At 36.4% G+C, this 15,776-nt stretch overlaps 1 protein-coding gene across 1 annotated transcript; it reads right to left on the bottom strand.

Moving 5' to 3' along the window:
* Positions 1 to 869: 869 nt before the first annotated feature.
* Positions 870 to 15,496, bottom strand: LOC145766997 (baculoviral IAP repeat-containing protein 7-like). The gene is made up of 16 exons (XM_082578722.1): positions 15,372 to 15,496; positions 15,137 to 15,177; positions 14,676 to 14,965; positions 14,116 to 14,198; positions 13,687 to 13,777; positions 13,283 to 13,356; positions 12,888 to 12,970; positions 12,099 to 12,284; positions 11,858 to 11,975; positions 11,367 to 11,620; positions 9,105 to 9,285; positions 8,418 to 8,518; positions 7,664 to 7,803; positions 7,173 to 7,229; positions 6,741 to 6,809; positions 870 to 5,866 (listed from the first exon to the last, which is right to left on the bottom strand). The coding sequence occupies exons 1-16, from the start codon at positions 15,390 to 15,392 to the stop codon at positions 5,667 to 5,669; spliced, it is 1,989 nt and encodes a 662-aa protein (XP_082434848.1). The 5' UTR covers positions 15,393 to 15,496; the 3' UTR covers positions 870 to 5,666.
* Positions 15,497 to 15,776: the final 280 nt, after the last annotated feature.

Genomic DNA, 15,776 nt, shown 5'->3' with positions numbered 1-15,776 from the left:
TTGATCTTGAAGCTTCTTCGTTCCAGAAGTCACGCGCTAACCAACTGAGCTATTGGGGCGGACTGAGCTATTGGATCAATCAAAAGTTACAGCGTTTTAACCAATCAGAAAGTTACAGGTAAAAAAGAGAAAAAAAAAAGCAAAATTTCTGATAGCAAGTAAAATCAGTGAATATTCCGCCGTAGCCAGCGTGGTCAAGTGGGTTAAGGCTAGAGAATACACTTCCATGACGTTGGTTCGCTTCCCACCCCTGCCATAACTCTTATTTTCTGTAATTATTAAACAAAGTTAGTTCAACTCTCTGACTGAATGTCAGAGGGGTCACAATTGAACGTAATCACTTAAGCATATGTTCTGATTGGTTGGCGGTGTCTTACAGTTAACTTTTATAAAATAAATTGACTGACTTAAGTATGTAGAAGTTCTCAATGATTGCATTATATCTGACCTCCGTCCTTTATCGGTTCACTTCAACTGCAAGCTGCTTCCGAAATTTGATCTCGTCAATCCCAAACATAACAATTCAAGTGCTATCACCACAGTCTCTATATTACAATAGAGACTGTGCTATCACTTGGAAAGTCGCATCCCATCAGCAATTAGAATGCTATGCTCAGGAAACCCATAACAGATTAGCTCATATTTCCTTGCAAGCTAATTTTGTCTTTGTCAAAACTCTCTCTGCTTTGATGAATCTCATTTGAGGGAGATTGACAAATTCTGTGATTGTAGAGGTCCTCCTAGATTCCTCAAGAAAAGTGCATTTACATAAGAAAATGTCCACTCATTCAACTCCTAGATAGAATAATACTGTCAAACCTTCCACAAGAAAGCTAGAGCTGGGTATCCTTTTTACTGGGTTGGCAGTGGTAGGCTAAACCTAAAACCGGTAGCATAGGCAATTGTTCAGTTGGTTATGATAAAATATCTTCTGACAGGTGTCAAACCCACAACAATACTTGATATGAACAACTCGGTTACATGTTACATTATTAGGTTACAAACCACACGAGTCAGATCAATCATAAACAGCTAAAAATCGATTTCGATCAGCTGGAATGCTAGATCATCTTCAGTTAAGCTGAAAGCAAACAGCACAAAAAATCAAATGATGAAGGTGCGAAAGAATGAATAACAACCAAAAGCAAAATAAATGAAAAATGCCACGAAAGAGTAAATTCAGTATGGTATAAAATTGTACCATCATAAGCCTAATCAGGAAACATCAATATTCAACAATACGCAAAAAATTGGTTAAATTGACAAAAAGGATAAAGTCTGCGCTTTAACCGATAAGGCGCCTATTCTAGCAAATATAGAGACGAAAATAATTAACTACATCAAAATATATTCATGAGGTAACCTGACAACTAACTGCAAACAATTTTTTACTGACTAAATTACTCGATTTACACGAAAATAAATGGCAAACAATTATCAAAGCAAAAATTAATACTCAAAAAATGATCACACTCTTCGTTAAATAAACATTGCCACCCCTTCCTTTTTCAACTCTTGTGGAGACTGTTTAGTTGTGGGCTAGTCTATTTAATTACTTATGTAACAATAATTTGTTGTTTTGCCGTTCTACCATTTGAATATATCTTATAGGTACAGTTGCAGGACGTGTAGGATAATATCTACCTTTACAGCTTGCAATTTTAATCAGTAAAGATTTTGAGTTAAGTGAGGCTTCCCGTGACTGCACGGAATATTGAACACGGGCCGGTGGAGTGAGGCGCCACTCCACTGAAACCTACGCCATTCAATGCACCATCCTGCTCACAATTATATTGGTAACTTCAAACATCTAAGATCGCCACAAACGACGGGATAAATGTTATTTAACACATCTGAGTTCAAAATTTCTACGGTAATGACACATATTCAAGAGAGCATTATTCAATGAGTGGTCGCAAGCGATGCGGTATGAAAGATTGACAGCTTTTCAGTGAGGCAAAGATGACAGCTGTAAGCGCCACTACCACGCAGATGAGCCGAGAATAGACCATTCAAAGGCAGCGATGACACAGACAAGCAGACAAGACATCTTCATTGTGTTGGCAATAAATTAAGAGTAAATTTTTCAAAATGCACAACTTCTGTCAAAAACATGTTATTTCAAGCGCATTGTGTTTCTTTTTGCGCATGTCACCTTTGGTGCAATTAGCTTACTCTCGTGTTTCCAGAAATAATTTGCGTGTTGCATACAACGATCTTTTCCGCATGACATGCATAGCCGTAGATTGGGGTGCAGAGAGTATAGTCGCATACCCGCCACAAAAGAAACGTCACAAATTTGGGAGGAAATGTTCAGTTACTTGGGAAAGTTGTAAGTTGTTGCGTTTTTAATAATGTATGGCAAAGAAAAAAGAGTTAGGCAAATTTTGTTTGCACCCTCAGAATGTTTTATTCTTTTACGGCCTTGGATCACGGCTTAGGCTACCTCGTCATGCAAGTGATCGTACTATTCAAATAGAACGCCAATAATTCCTAATTTCTGAAATGAGCGTTACCCTTTAACTGCCACGCTTTTTTAATGCATTTTTCAGAATTTAGCTCGAGCAAGGCTTTGATTTTAAACTGCTGTATTTTGAGAACGGCAACTGCCAGAAAAAAAATTAAAACATGAAAGTTGTTGCATTTTCAACAGTCTTTTACAATATCATAAACAGACATAACTCAGCAACAACACTACATTTAACATTATAAAAACAAAAAACAAAAAGCGAACGTTTTCGGCTAGTCATATAGCCCTTTTCAAGCCTATAAGAAAATACATTTTTAAAAGAAATGCTAAAGAATCATATAGTATCACAGCAAAAATATGGTCAAATCTAAACATATGATTCTTTAGCATTTCTTTTAAAAATGTATTTTCCTATAGGCTTGAAAAGGGCTATATGACTAGCCGAAAACGTTCGCTTTTTGTTTTTATAATGTTAAATGTAGTGTTGTTGCTGAGTTATGTCTGTTTATGGTTTAAAAGAGTTACCTCTCTACCCAAATTGTATTACTTTTACAATATGTTTACAAATTTTGTGTATTTTTTAAAATGCCTCAAATGACAAAAATTTCTGACAAACTACAAAAATTTCGTGTTTTTTTGACTTTTTTGTTTCCGTTTAGATATCTGAAAAAAAACACTTTCAAACTGCGGTGATCGTCACAGCTAAACGTCAGGCAAGTGTCAAGCTTTCCACGCAAAGTTGTCACAGTGATTTTTATGCGTCATGCAAAGAAAGAGCCGCATAAACTTCACTTTGCATAAAAAATAAAAATTCTCTGTAAATGATTGAAAATTGCAGGAAAAGTTCAAATACAAATATAGTAATTTTTTTCAACTTTCACACAATACAAGTCTTCCTTTTTTTTTAAAAAAAGTAAGACCCATGCAGTTTGGCAAACAAAGACCAGAGTTATGGTGATTGCAAAAAGTGTGTATTTTTTAGGACTCGGGCTCTTTAAAGAGCCCGTGGCAGTTAAAGGGTTAAACAAAAAATGAAAAGACAACGGGCGTGTACAACTGTACAAGTTTACAACATAAACAAAATCAGCAAGGACAGGCTTCAATAGTTGAAGAAAAGCATCATTAAAATACACAGTAGCTTTGAATGAACATAATCTCGTAAAATGTGCATTACAGTCACATACACAAGTTTTACACATTAAGAAAATTAAATCTTTCAGCAGATAACTTTAGCAACTTATCTGAAGATAGCACCAGCTAACATTGTAACAAGGTCATACATCGTTTGAAGACATGCATAACAATTTAAACGTGATTGAAGAAACGTTACAAAAACATCTTATGGAAACTTACAAAGTGAATGCATTTGGAAATCAATCAGGTCCATCTTTCCATCCACTAGATACAGAAAAATTACTAACCATGAAAGAGTTAATAACTAATTCATATTGGACGAAAAGGAGACAGTGAAAAGACCAACCATAAAGGGTCACTAAGTCAGCCGCCACCTTCAATAAATAAAAAATAGGAAAGAACACATGTAACTCTAAAATAAATTAATTATCAGTGCCTTTGCTTGACATGAACTAATTGCTTTTCTATAAATATTAATTATTCATTAACAACCATGAACTCTTCTATTGTCCGGCTTGAAAAGTCCTACTTTTTTGCTTTGCGTTTGCAGTCTAAGTTTCTGTAGGTAGGATAAAGAAACTAGGCTTTCTAGCTGTACGCTGCCAGGCATCAGGGAAGAGCCTTTTGGGCACAGTTTTCAAAGATGGGCTGTCTTGCTAAAGTATGCAAAGGGGTGTCGATTTTTGTTGTACATACAATAAAACGTTACTTCACTGCGACTGTTTTTCAATGTCAAATGCAATCGCACCAACAGATTTAAAACGTAACCAAACCGAGGGTTATGGCTTATTTCGCGTCGGCTACGTTTTCCTTAGATAGATATCGGATACTTTTGTCTTTAGTTTTTCGGACACTTTCGTAGATTATCGGATTCTTTCGTTTTTACCAAAACATTTGTGGCTGGGAAAAGATTGACTCTTTAAGTGCCATTATCATCAGTAATCATTATCCGGGAAGTCATTATCCGACTACTTGATTTCTAACATGAACCGTATGATCGGCTGTTATTTACCACTTGTCGTACATTAAACGTATATTGAAAGGTCTATGTGTGCACATCACGTGTGCTATACATGATAATAAAGAACGTTAAACTTGTCCGGATGGCAAAGTTCAACGATTTTCAATACAATTAAATATGGTATGGCATTGAATAAATAATATGCAAGCACGGACGAAACCATCCCACTTTGTGTAGAGAGAATACCATTGTTAGCAATGATTCATGGTATTCAAATAAATGGATTAAAAACAATAATAATATAAGTCAAGGTAATGAAGGCGTAATACAGTAACTTCAATCACTTGTACATAAAAATAAAATCATGTATTACGCTACAGTATCAATCATGAACACCAAAGGAAAATCAATCAAAAAATTGGAAAAGAAAATTACAGCAAACATATTTTTGCGTTCACAAATAAAATTATGTCTCCTATAAAAATACACACAATCCAACCCAGCCACTGGCCGAGTATAAAAAAATAAAAAAATAAACTGTTTTAATAAATTACTTTAAATTTTTGTATGTTTTGACTGCCAAATGTGTCATTCAGCATGCCAACACTGTGACTATCAAAACACCACAAAATGAAATGGTGCATAAACTGCATATTCATAAACATAGCACTTAAACAAAAAGAGGAAATACTAGACGTAATTTTTTTTAGAAATGGTAAACAGCACTACAGCATGCACAAACTAGTGTTGCTACTGTATTGAAAAAAATATTTTTTTATCAGGCTGAATCTAGTGCTTTGTAACTGCAGTCAGTCATACGATGATATAAAAAGAATAATACATATAGTAGAAGTACTGATATCATAGTAATAATATTTCAAAAGTGACACAATGAAGTCCTTGGTTGAAGAGTAATGAAAATCCTTTTTTTTTCATTTGTAGTCATAGCTTTACACATGTTAGTCGACAAAAGTGGAAGCGGACGATTTACTGCTATTGAAGAAGTTGATAAAGCATCTTTAAAATGATAAAGTAACACTTTGTGGCAAAATCTTGAACACAGCAATGTTTTCCAAACCAGTTAAGGGCAGTTAGTACCGGTTATGACATGTACGCTCGGATGCCTCGGTCTATTTTTGCTCGGCAGATTGGACACAGCCTGACCGCTTCAGCGCAAGTCTGACAGCAACAAAAATGGCCACAAGGAATAAAAACTATTTCAGCGTCTCTGTCCAGACATATCTTGCACTTTCGTTCCTCTTGCAAACTTTCAAACTTTTTTTCTATGGTCGGAGATATTTCTGCAAACACACAACAACAATTTACTAACTTTTCATCGGTGGTACCTGGCATGGAATGAGACTTCAAAGCAGTGACAAGGCATGGACTACGTTGTCTTGGTGAATTCAATTTAAATAACCAAGTGTACTTGTCACGGTAACATACTAAAAAAGAGTCTTTACAATGATTTGAACAAACGAGTCACAAGCTATGCCTACTCTTTGATTGACTTGGAAATCATTACTCTCGGATTAAGAAAGCCTATGACTAAGGCACGACCAAATTGATGATGATGAAGAAAACCTAGATGGAAGTTCAATCGTGGCAATTTCGCATGCTTGTAGAGGCCTTGAACCACTGACGTAGGCCCATTTACCGAGAATGACAAAGTAAAGCTTTCCACTGTTCGAAGTTTTCTTGTCTGTAAATTATTCCATCCACTAGGTGCCACTGAATGGAGAGCTGTCCCTGAAGTGCGCTACTCAAGCGCACTTCCAGAGTCAAACCAGCGCCTCTTGGTCATGCTGTTTCTTCGTTCACGAAGTCGAGAGCTTAACCGACAGAGTTATCGGGGGCTAAAACTATGTTGTACGGTTAAACCAAAGTGCTCAAGAAAAGAATAAAGCAAGGGAATGTTCAGCATAGTGCTCAAGAAAAGAATAAAGCAAGGGAATGTTCAGCATACAGTTATGGTTGCTCGTAATTTAAGGTTAAACCGAGGTGAAAGATGTATCTCATGCCGTATGATGCTTTATGGTATTTAGGAACCAAGTAAAAAGAAAACTATGGAAAAGAAAAGTAGAAACTGCTGGAACTATGAGCCTATTTGTGAAATGAATACCCGCTGCGACAAGACAACCAAAATTAACGAAGTTAATAACTGTCTACAAATACCTTCTGCATTTGAAGTAGCTGCCAAACTGGGGGTGACAGTTGACGAAGGGCTAGCACTAGTATGAGCAACTAAAAAACGACATGTTTATATATCACATGTATCAAGAACAGACTTTGACTATCACAATGTAACTGTGTGTAGAATGTGCCATTTAAACATATACAGAATGCACACAAACCTTAAGAATATTGACATTGTCTCTATGAAGTCCTCACAGAAAGAAACCAAATGAGCCTTATCTTATGCATTTCGATTTCACAGTACCTCAGATATACACGTAAAAGCAATAACTGAATGCGTGTTTACGACGTCTTTCACGTAAAAACGGTGTTACATTTCTTCTGGATGCTGTACACTGAAGAACTTAAGTCAAATCGGGCAAAGTCTACGGTCTGTTATCTCATTGCAGCCGCAGCAATGTAATCGAATACCTGCTGTAGAAACTTGTGGTTTGGTAGTTGAGTTTGATTCGGAGACCTGAGATACACCTGCGCAAGACAAAAAACACCCAATCACAAACTTGTTGGGAATATATCGAAGCTACAGTTAAAGCTGAAGTTACAGTTATATGTTTTCTAACACCATCCACATCCACTGTACACCATCCACTTGTACAGGCAGTAGCAGATCGATAAAAAACAATTCAGCAAGCAACAGAGCTTGATTTCAAAATAAGCAATGCGAAGAAGAAAATGTTTCTCAGGGCCGAAATTAATTTTTGAGGACTTGGAAATTTGAAAAAGACGAAAATAGTGTTTTTAACGGGATAAGGAGAATGTGAGCCGTGTGTCTCACCTAGACTAGCTACTGAGTGTAAGTACAAGCTTTCAGTAAAGTTCAACTCAGGGTAATAAAGTTACGTCAGGCAGATTTAGCTTGGGCAGATAAGTTAAAACCTAAAAACTTAATGAAAACGAAAAACCTGGAAAACTTGCAACTGGTTCTGCAGAAGAACCAGCTTCGTTTTCATCTTCACTGTCAGGGAGTTGCGCTTCAGTGGCGGTCAAGGCATCAATTAGATCTGTCAGAGATGGGAACACTGATCCATCGCGTTGCAATTTCCTACGAACAAACAAAAAACAACTTTTACCACTTCACGTTTTTTTAAAGAAAACAGTGATTCAGCAAGCGTATGGCCAGATTGCATCAGCAAAAAGTGAAAGCGTTTCCCACTTAAGACATGAAACGCAGCTGTTTCCTTCATGAATAAAACATGTTTACAAAAAGCTTTTGAGTGAACAGATGAAAATTTGTGGACGTAAAAACCACATGGCTAGCGTGAATCAATAAAATTGTGCAGATAGTGAAATAGTATTTTTTACATTGATTCAACGTAACGTATGCAGACGTTGAATCAATGTGACAACAATAGTTTGTTGGCTGATTGAAAAGTGACAAAAGTATGAAGTTGAAACATTCCGCAACGTACTTTTTCCGTACTACTGTATTGCATTTGATCTGTTTTATGGTCACACAAAATAATATTCAAGAAAGGCAGTAGACAACCATAGAACCGATCAAGACAATTCAGGAATAAAAATCAATACAATTCTGAGACAAATGGAAACGGTTAGAGACAAGGTATGGGGAAGCTTACTGAGCCATTTGATGCAGTTGCATACAATTCGTATTGTAACAATAGACTAATCATGAATTTGAAAATATTGTACATTCACCTTTTCAAAACACGACGAATACGCGAGGTGTCAAAACTCAGTTCTTCTGCGGATTTCACCATCTCAGAAGACATTGCTTTCCTCAGTTGGTCAGGTATGCGCTGCAAATGCATTCACATAATGTGAAAACTGTTGAAGCACAATGGGCGAGGCTTAACAGCGCAAACTTCTGCGTCAATCTTACATGCAATGTTAAAGGCAGGGCTGTGAAGTCGGAGAGATTTTGGCGTGTCTGGAGACGGAGTCGTTAAAAAACGGCCGACACCCACTTGATAAAAAACGATGGCTAATAACATTGTTATTTGTAATATCGTTTTTCAAAATATTTTTTCTTGTCCTCCGTATTTCGATCTAAATGTTTTCCAGAAAATACTGTAGTATTTGTTCTTGTCAGTTTTTGTGAAAGTCGCAGTTTCAAAACTGAAGTGAAATTAAATTTAAAAAAAAAAATCAAAAAGATACAAAAATTTAGAAAAGTCCTGCAACACGGGAGTCGGCCAGTTGTAAACCGAGAAGTCGGAGTCGTGTATTTTTAGCCTGACTCCACAGCCCTGGTTTAAACCGCGTAAAGTTATTTTGTTAGCTTCAAAATACCCTTGCTTTCACCTTTATGACAAGAAACTTTACGAAATATTAAAGTTACATTTAAAAACATGAATCTATATTTATAGCAAAACAAAGTGTTACTTTAAAGTCAAGAATCTGAGGAGGGGGCGAGGTAGGGAGTTGACTGGGCCGAAAACGGTTCTGGCTTTCTCCGGGGGGTACGTCGTGTGAGCTTCGTAGTATCGGCCGGGGTAGGCTGGGAAAACGGTCCACTATTCTTTGCACAAAGTTGCGACCCGTGTTTTGAAGCAAAAAGTCACATCTGAAAATACATAGCAATTACAAAGAAAGTGACAAAGTGAGATTTTGAATCGGTCTCAACATTTTTGAAACACCGCTTGATGCCGCCACAGCTTTATTAGAAGGAATTTAAAGCATTTTATATGGGATGAAAATCTTGTTACAATACAACAGGCGATTAAAAATCGCTTTCCAAAAGTAGAAAGCAATTTCTTCATTCCAAGCAACCTTTGTTTCGCCAACACAATGTAATAAAAACTTAAAGGATTGTCTCTTTTATAAGTATCCTTGGTTGACCTTATTTCTTACATCACATTGCCTCATTATGTTTATCACACATGTCATTTCACAATGTAACACGAGACATTGTAATTCAAAGGTAAATTCTTTCAAAGGACAAATACCAACTAATCACATCACTTATGCATAAGTCTTTTGGAAACATTTTTCAATCAGTTTTTAGTGTGGGAATGTAGATTATAAAACTGGCGCAAGGATGGCTTTTAAAGCTCAACAACTTGAAATCCTCTGGTGCAAACTAAGCTGAACTATCACATCACATGTTGTGATAGTTCAGCTTAGTTTGCACCAGAAGAACGTATATCATGTTATTGAACTAAATGCCTCGTGAACAGTCTCATTCAATTTTTAACCTGAAATCCATCTAAACGGCTTATGTTGCGATTTCGAACGTTTGCAAAATGCAAACCAACTCCAATTTTTGTTTCAAGTTTTAAAGTTTTCCAGGTTGTATCTCAGGCAGCAAATCAGTTTCTTTTGATTCAACGTCTGCAGACGTTGAATTTCTGATTTCTGAAAACTGATTTCCAGCCAGACATCTGCGCAGTTTTCAAAATCTTTGAATGAATTTGAAAGAAGCTTTGTCCGACCTTCTTCCCATTGTAACACCACATTGCTTTTTGGCCTGAACAAGGGTTTTTTGTTGTGTTCATAAACCGCCACAAAATGTTATCCTTGTTTTCGTATAAAGTTATGAAAATCACGTATCAGTGAATTGACGCAAAACTAAACCACCTCGAGAGAAAGCTTGCAGTGTATGATTGCACATCGAATAGTCACACTTTGTATCCAACAATGAACATAAGCGCTATGCCACCAGTCATTCTTTCTGATGTAAGTAACCCTATCCGATTCCCAGTCGGCTTGGGTGTCAAGTGACTCACGTCACTTGACAGCATTGACATTGTGTGACTCAATAACTTCTGTGCAAAAGTTTTTGATGTCCGAGTTTGCAATACCGGTCAGAAACATTGTTTTGGCAACGGTGCTTCGAATTGCTGGTGATTGTGACATTTTCCTTCTTGTTCTATATTTGGATGCCTGACATATTCGAAAAGGTAACTGACAACACTTGACATCTATTCTGGTATGTTGAACTCAATGGTGTAACCAAAAATTACAAATTTTGACGTTTTCATGAACCACATTGGCCTGCATTTGAAAAGTTGAGCCATGCGTAAGATACGGGTAATATTTTACAACAATCTATTGTTATTCATAACTGATACTACAGCAAGTTCTGCATAGTCATCAGGGGAATTTTTTCCAATCACAAAGTGTCATCAGTACAATGTGTAGCGGTTGCACCAAAAACAAAATGAGTAGTATCTGAGTTATGGAGATCACATGAGTGCCAGTCTGTTTCGCACATTAATCAACTTTTAATTCCTCCAACGCTTTTGTCACTGTAAGGTGCTTTTGTCTAAACAATGCCAGTAAAAACACTGGTAATTGCAACTACTTGCATACTTCCCGTGCAAGTGTGAAAATATTAACGTGGGAAAACCACCCATTCAAAAACATGACTCTTCGTCATTACTTTAGTTTTCAGCCAGTGCTTTTGCTACGTCTTCGAAATTCAAATTTTCTCCAAATTGAGAATATCGCCGTAGAACAGCGGCTTCGACAAAGTTCCAAAACCAATGAAAATGACAAAATCAAACAAATTGACGTTTTCACAACAAAAAAGAGCGTTATAAAATCAACAAATTTATCAAAACAAAACACATGTTGCATTGTTGCTGTATAGTCTGTGAGATTAGAGTGTATTAAAAAAAACAGAAAATTAATTTCACTACTCACGAAGGAAACCACTTTGCGTGCTCAGTCCAAGGTTCGTCGTTCGGATCCCAGTTTTGCAAGCCTCCGTTACAATACCAGCACTTGACTTTGTCTCTTTCACCGAGAAAGAAGAAGCCAGCTTTTGATATTTGTCTTGGAGTTGCGTTCACTCTGCTTCGTGGCCACCGATGGTCAAACGTTTCCAACCTGACTTGCTCATTCCTCAGGTGCGGATTTGCAGGGTAAAGGCAAGGAAACATGGCTTCCAACTCCCTCTGTGATCGAAAGAAAATAAACACATTACATTTGTCATATTTGCTACCTTGCTTTGGTTTGTCTGGAACTTGCATACTGCGCTCGAACAAATGGGTGGGAGGTAACGAACTAAACGTCGTGTCTATTCATTCAAGCATATCATTGAAGACGTAGTAGCCAAAAAAAGTGACTTTTCATCCCACCAAGAGCGTGTTTGAGAAACATCAATGGATTCAAAGCAAAAAACATTTTCCAACCTGTTCAGACTCGGAAAGCTCAATAGGCCGTTGTGGAGCAATCGGCCTGGAAATGGGAAGACGGCCTTGCACGTTGTCTTCTAGAGGGACATTGCGGTCATCTGTCCGGCTGGCCATTCTATAAAACCAGTTCACAAGTTGAGAACAATATGAAAACGATTAAGAAGTATGATAGGTAAAAAGTTGTTCAGTGAAAAAGCTTTTTGTATTTTATGTATTTGGTGTCAATTTTGGGCTGCACCTGCAATCGGGATAATGTCTTCTGTGGTCATCTTCGATGATGTCATCATATTTCCAGTTTCTCAGAACTCCGCCACATGAAAAGCACTGGACACGATCGTAGTTGCCTAAGTAGAAGAAGCCAGAACGAGCCAGATCACTCGGCTGCACAGTACCAGCTTCCATTGGCCAGGTGTCAAATGTTTTCCTGAGAAAATTAAAACAAAACTGGATGGTGGAGAAGAATGATCCAAGTTAAAAGACATCCCAGATGGTAAAACTTATCTTTTTTTTACACTGATTCAAAGTGGATAAGCGTTAATTTGGCCGTTTTATTGCAGAATGCAAAAATTAGTCCTTTTTTGCTTTTGCTAAGGTGGAAAAAAGGGCGGCATTGCCATCTGCTATGTTTATAAAAGCAGTCAGCAAGAATGTGTTAATGTTCTATTGCAGTTATGACGAATTCATGCATTTATTGTGTTGGTGATTTTGTAGACCATAAACCTACTTACAGTACTATAATCGCACATATACTGTAGATTAACCAGTAACATAAAGCAAGGAAAAAAAATAGAATGAAGACTGAGCCGTTAAAAACTAACTGTCTATCTTTTCAAGCCTTTTCTTTAAGACAAAGTTCACTAATTTGTCAAGTAGTCGCTGTAAGTCATAAAAAGTTTGGAACTAATGGCGTGACGCATTGTGGTTTAATTGCGTTGCAAAGTAGACAGCCGCTTCCGATGACGCAAAGCATGTGCATTACACATAAAAACTTCTCAGTTTTCAATCTAACCACGAAAACAAATCTTACACCCTGTCGGCTTCTTTTCGCAAATCCAAGCTTCCTAGAAGATTCTTGTGCTGGGAAGATATCACTGTTGCCAGCTCAAAAGTCTAAATAAAAGCGATAATTTTATTGCGAGTGAGAAAAAAAATTAGTTTGAAAAAATCATCTTTTGGTCACCCAGTATCTCGTGTGATCAAGCAGTGAAAGCATATGATAGATGCTCCAAAGATCATCAGTTCGACGCCTGCCGGAAGCACTTAGCTGTGTTTTGGTAAAATATTTCATGAGATGCTTAAAGGTGGACACGCAAATAGATTTCCTTGCCCGGGCATAAGCCTGGATATTACAAGAGACCAACGAAACACTTCATACCACAGAAATGAATACTGATTAATAATGAATTGCATTTCAGTCCATACCGGGTATCGATTAGATTCAGCATTTCCATGAAGGTTTAATCTTGCCATTTGAGGTGATGATTCACTATTTCCACCTGTCAATCAAATATTTGACTAAATACAATTTCTTTAAAACCTTTCTTTGCATGCCACATGTTAAACAGCAAAGTAGGGTGCAGTAAAAAACGTTTTTGTGATGCTATGAGATAGGTTTTTGAGATTTAAAACAACTTAAAATTAAATAATTTTGTTTCTATAAACACTAAACAGGTATTTTCTGAAGTCCAATCGTTGGTTATTTCAGAAAAATGTTAAAAAATTCGGTGATAAATGCATTAAGAAAAAATTATGATCATAAAACCAACGCATTTTGATGGTGCATGGTTTCATAAACATGGCAGATTTACAACAAACAAACGTCTCACCCATTGCATTCATTAGAAGAAATCCTGCTGGTATTCCTGATGAATTAGCTCGTCGTGGAATTGGTGAAGGTCTGTTACTGCTTACTGCAGCCTGTGAAAACATGTGCGTTCCATTACAAAGAAGTCAGTGACAGTAAATAAATTTACATGTTTCAACGGTGCTTTCACTTGTTATATGCATGAAGCAAAGCTTGAAATGTAGCTTAATCCTACTTTTAGCAGTTGTGCGAGTAAAGCTGCAAACATCAGTTCAAAAAATCCATTAAAAGCTTTCACATGGTTTATTATGATAAATCTTTGTCTTATAGAAACACTAAAGCTACTAACATAAGTGTAATGTACAAGAGTTAAATGCTTATTCAACTGATGCATAACTAATGTTTTTAATTCACACTAACTTAATATTTCTTTATATTTAAATAAATTTACTGGTAATCTGCTGGACTCCACACTTCCAGTCTGTGCATGTCGTGGTTGTTGAGAGACAGGTGGTCTTGAAAACGTAGCCCTTTCTAAAAATAAAATATGAGTAAACATTGTGTGATTCCATGGCTAAAACCTGCTGCATATGCACAGTGCACACTACAACAGCAATAAAACTATATAGAGTCTTTAAAATTGCAGAATTTAAATGTGTCACGCCTTTATTGCATATCATAAGTAAACAATACACCCAAATGAGACATGCTCCTTTTAAAAACAGGCTCGCTTGACATTGCAGACAGTTACAAGTGCAATATCACACAAAATTTAGGATATATAATACTTACAGCAAAACTTTTATTTTGCAATTAAAAGACATTACAGAATTAACAGAAGATGTAAAATTTTGGCTCTTAGATTAACTTAACCTTTAAAAAATATTTTGTAAAACCTAAACCTTTGTATCTAATATCATCAGATTTTGCTATAATGAAATATAGCTATGAAGGTATTTTATGCTTTTACAAAATCAAGAATTAAGATCAATGTTGTTTCAGCTAGTTTACCTATTTTTATGTTTGTAGTATCCTCTCCCTTTGCCATCAAGCAATTTTGTTTATGCCACTGCGAAGACCAAACATCGTCATTGGTGCACCAACTGTCCACAGTTGAACCACAAGAAAAACACTTGACTCTGTCTTTGTAGCCAGTGTAAAAGAAACCGGCAGCTGCCAAGTGATGGAAATTTACAGGGACATTGCTTGGAAATTTTAGAAAAGTACTCAATCTGTATGATTCCTTTGCAGAGTCTCCTGGAGGAATGTAGACAGATTGCTGCCCTGGAGGATCTTTAGCTCTGTTAAATTGAAAATCAACATGTAACTTACAGTCTGCAATACAAAAATGCAATTTCATAACAACCTTTACATTAACTGTCAGAATTCTTGGTTGGCATAATGAACATTAAAAATTAAGCAATATGGGCATATATATACATTATACAATGCATTATACAGAATATGAGTACCTGTCATAGATATTCCCATCACATTCAATGTCAGATTCACTCTGAAAAACATTAAAATTACATAAGCAAGGCAAAAAGGTATATAATTGTATTATAAACAACGAACAGCATTTCTTAAAAAGTAAGCCACACAGTAAAAAACGCTTACTCTAATACAATGCAAAACATGTAGGCTATGTGTCATTGTCACTATATTATATAATGCATCTTCAACACAAACATTTATGATATTAACCTTTTGTGACTTTGGAAGCATTTTAATACGCAATGAATCAGTTGTCTGGCTCTGCAGTATTTTTGCAACTTTTCGAATTAGAACTGGATCACCGAGTTCCTCTGCCAACAATTTCAAATAAATGATCTGAGTGGGGTCACCTGCAATACAGGTCAACAAAAATTATATTCAAAAGTTCAAAACTAGCAAATAAAAGGACATTACTGTTATTCTGATGGAAAAAAAAAACAATATGACAATCTTACCTGCTAATGCAACTCTTATAAAATTTTTCAACATGAGATACTTGGCTTGTAATGCTTTTTTATTCACATTTGCAGATAACCATTCCAAAAACATTCGATTCTTCACATTTAATAATGTACAGTAACACAATATCAAGCTTATGTGGAAAGAAATCTTTCC

Source organism: Aplidium turbinatum, chromosome 3 (genome assembly GCF_918807975.1).
Source record: "Aplidium turbinatum chromosome 3, kaAplTurb1.1, whole genome shotgun sequence".
NCBI classification, from domain to species: domain Eukaryota; kingdom Metazoa; phylum Chordata; class Ascidiacea; order Aplousobranchia; family Polyclinidae; genus Aplidium; species Aplidium turbinatum.
The sequence above is the reverse complement of the archived record's forward strand: the minus strand, read 5'-3'. Positions and strand labels throughout refer to the sequence as shown.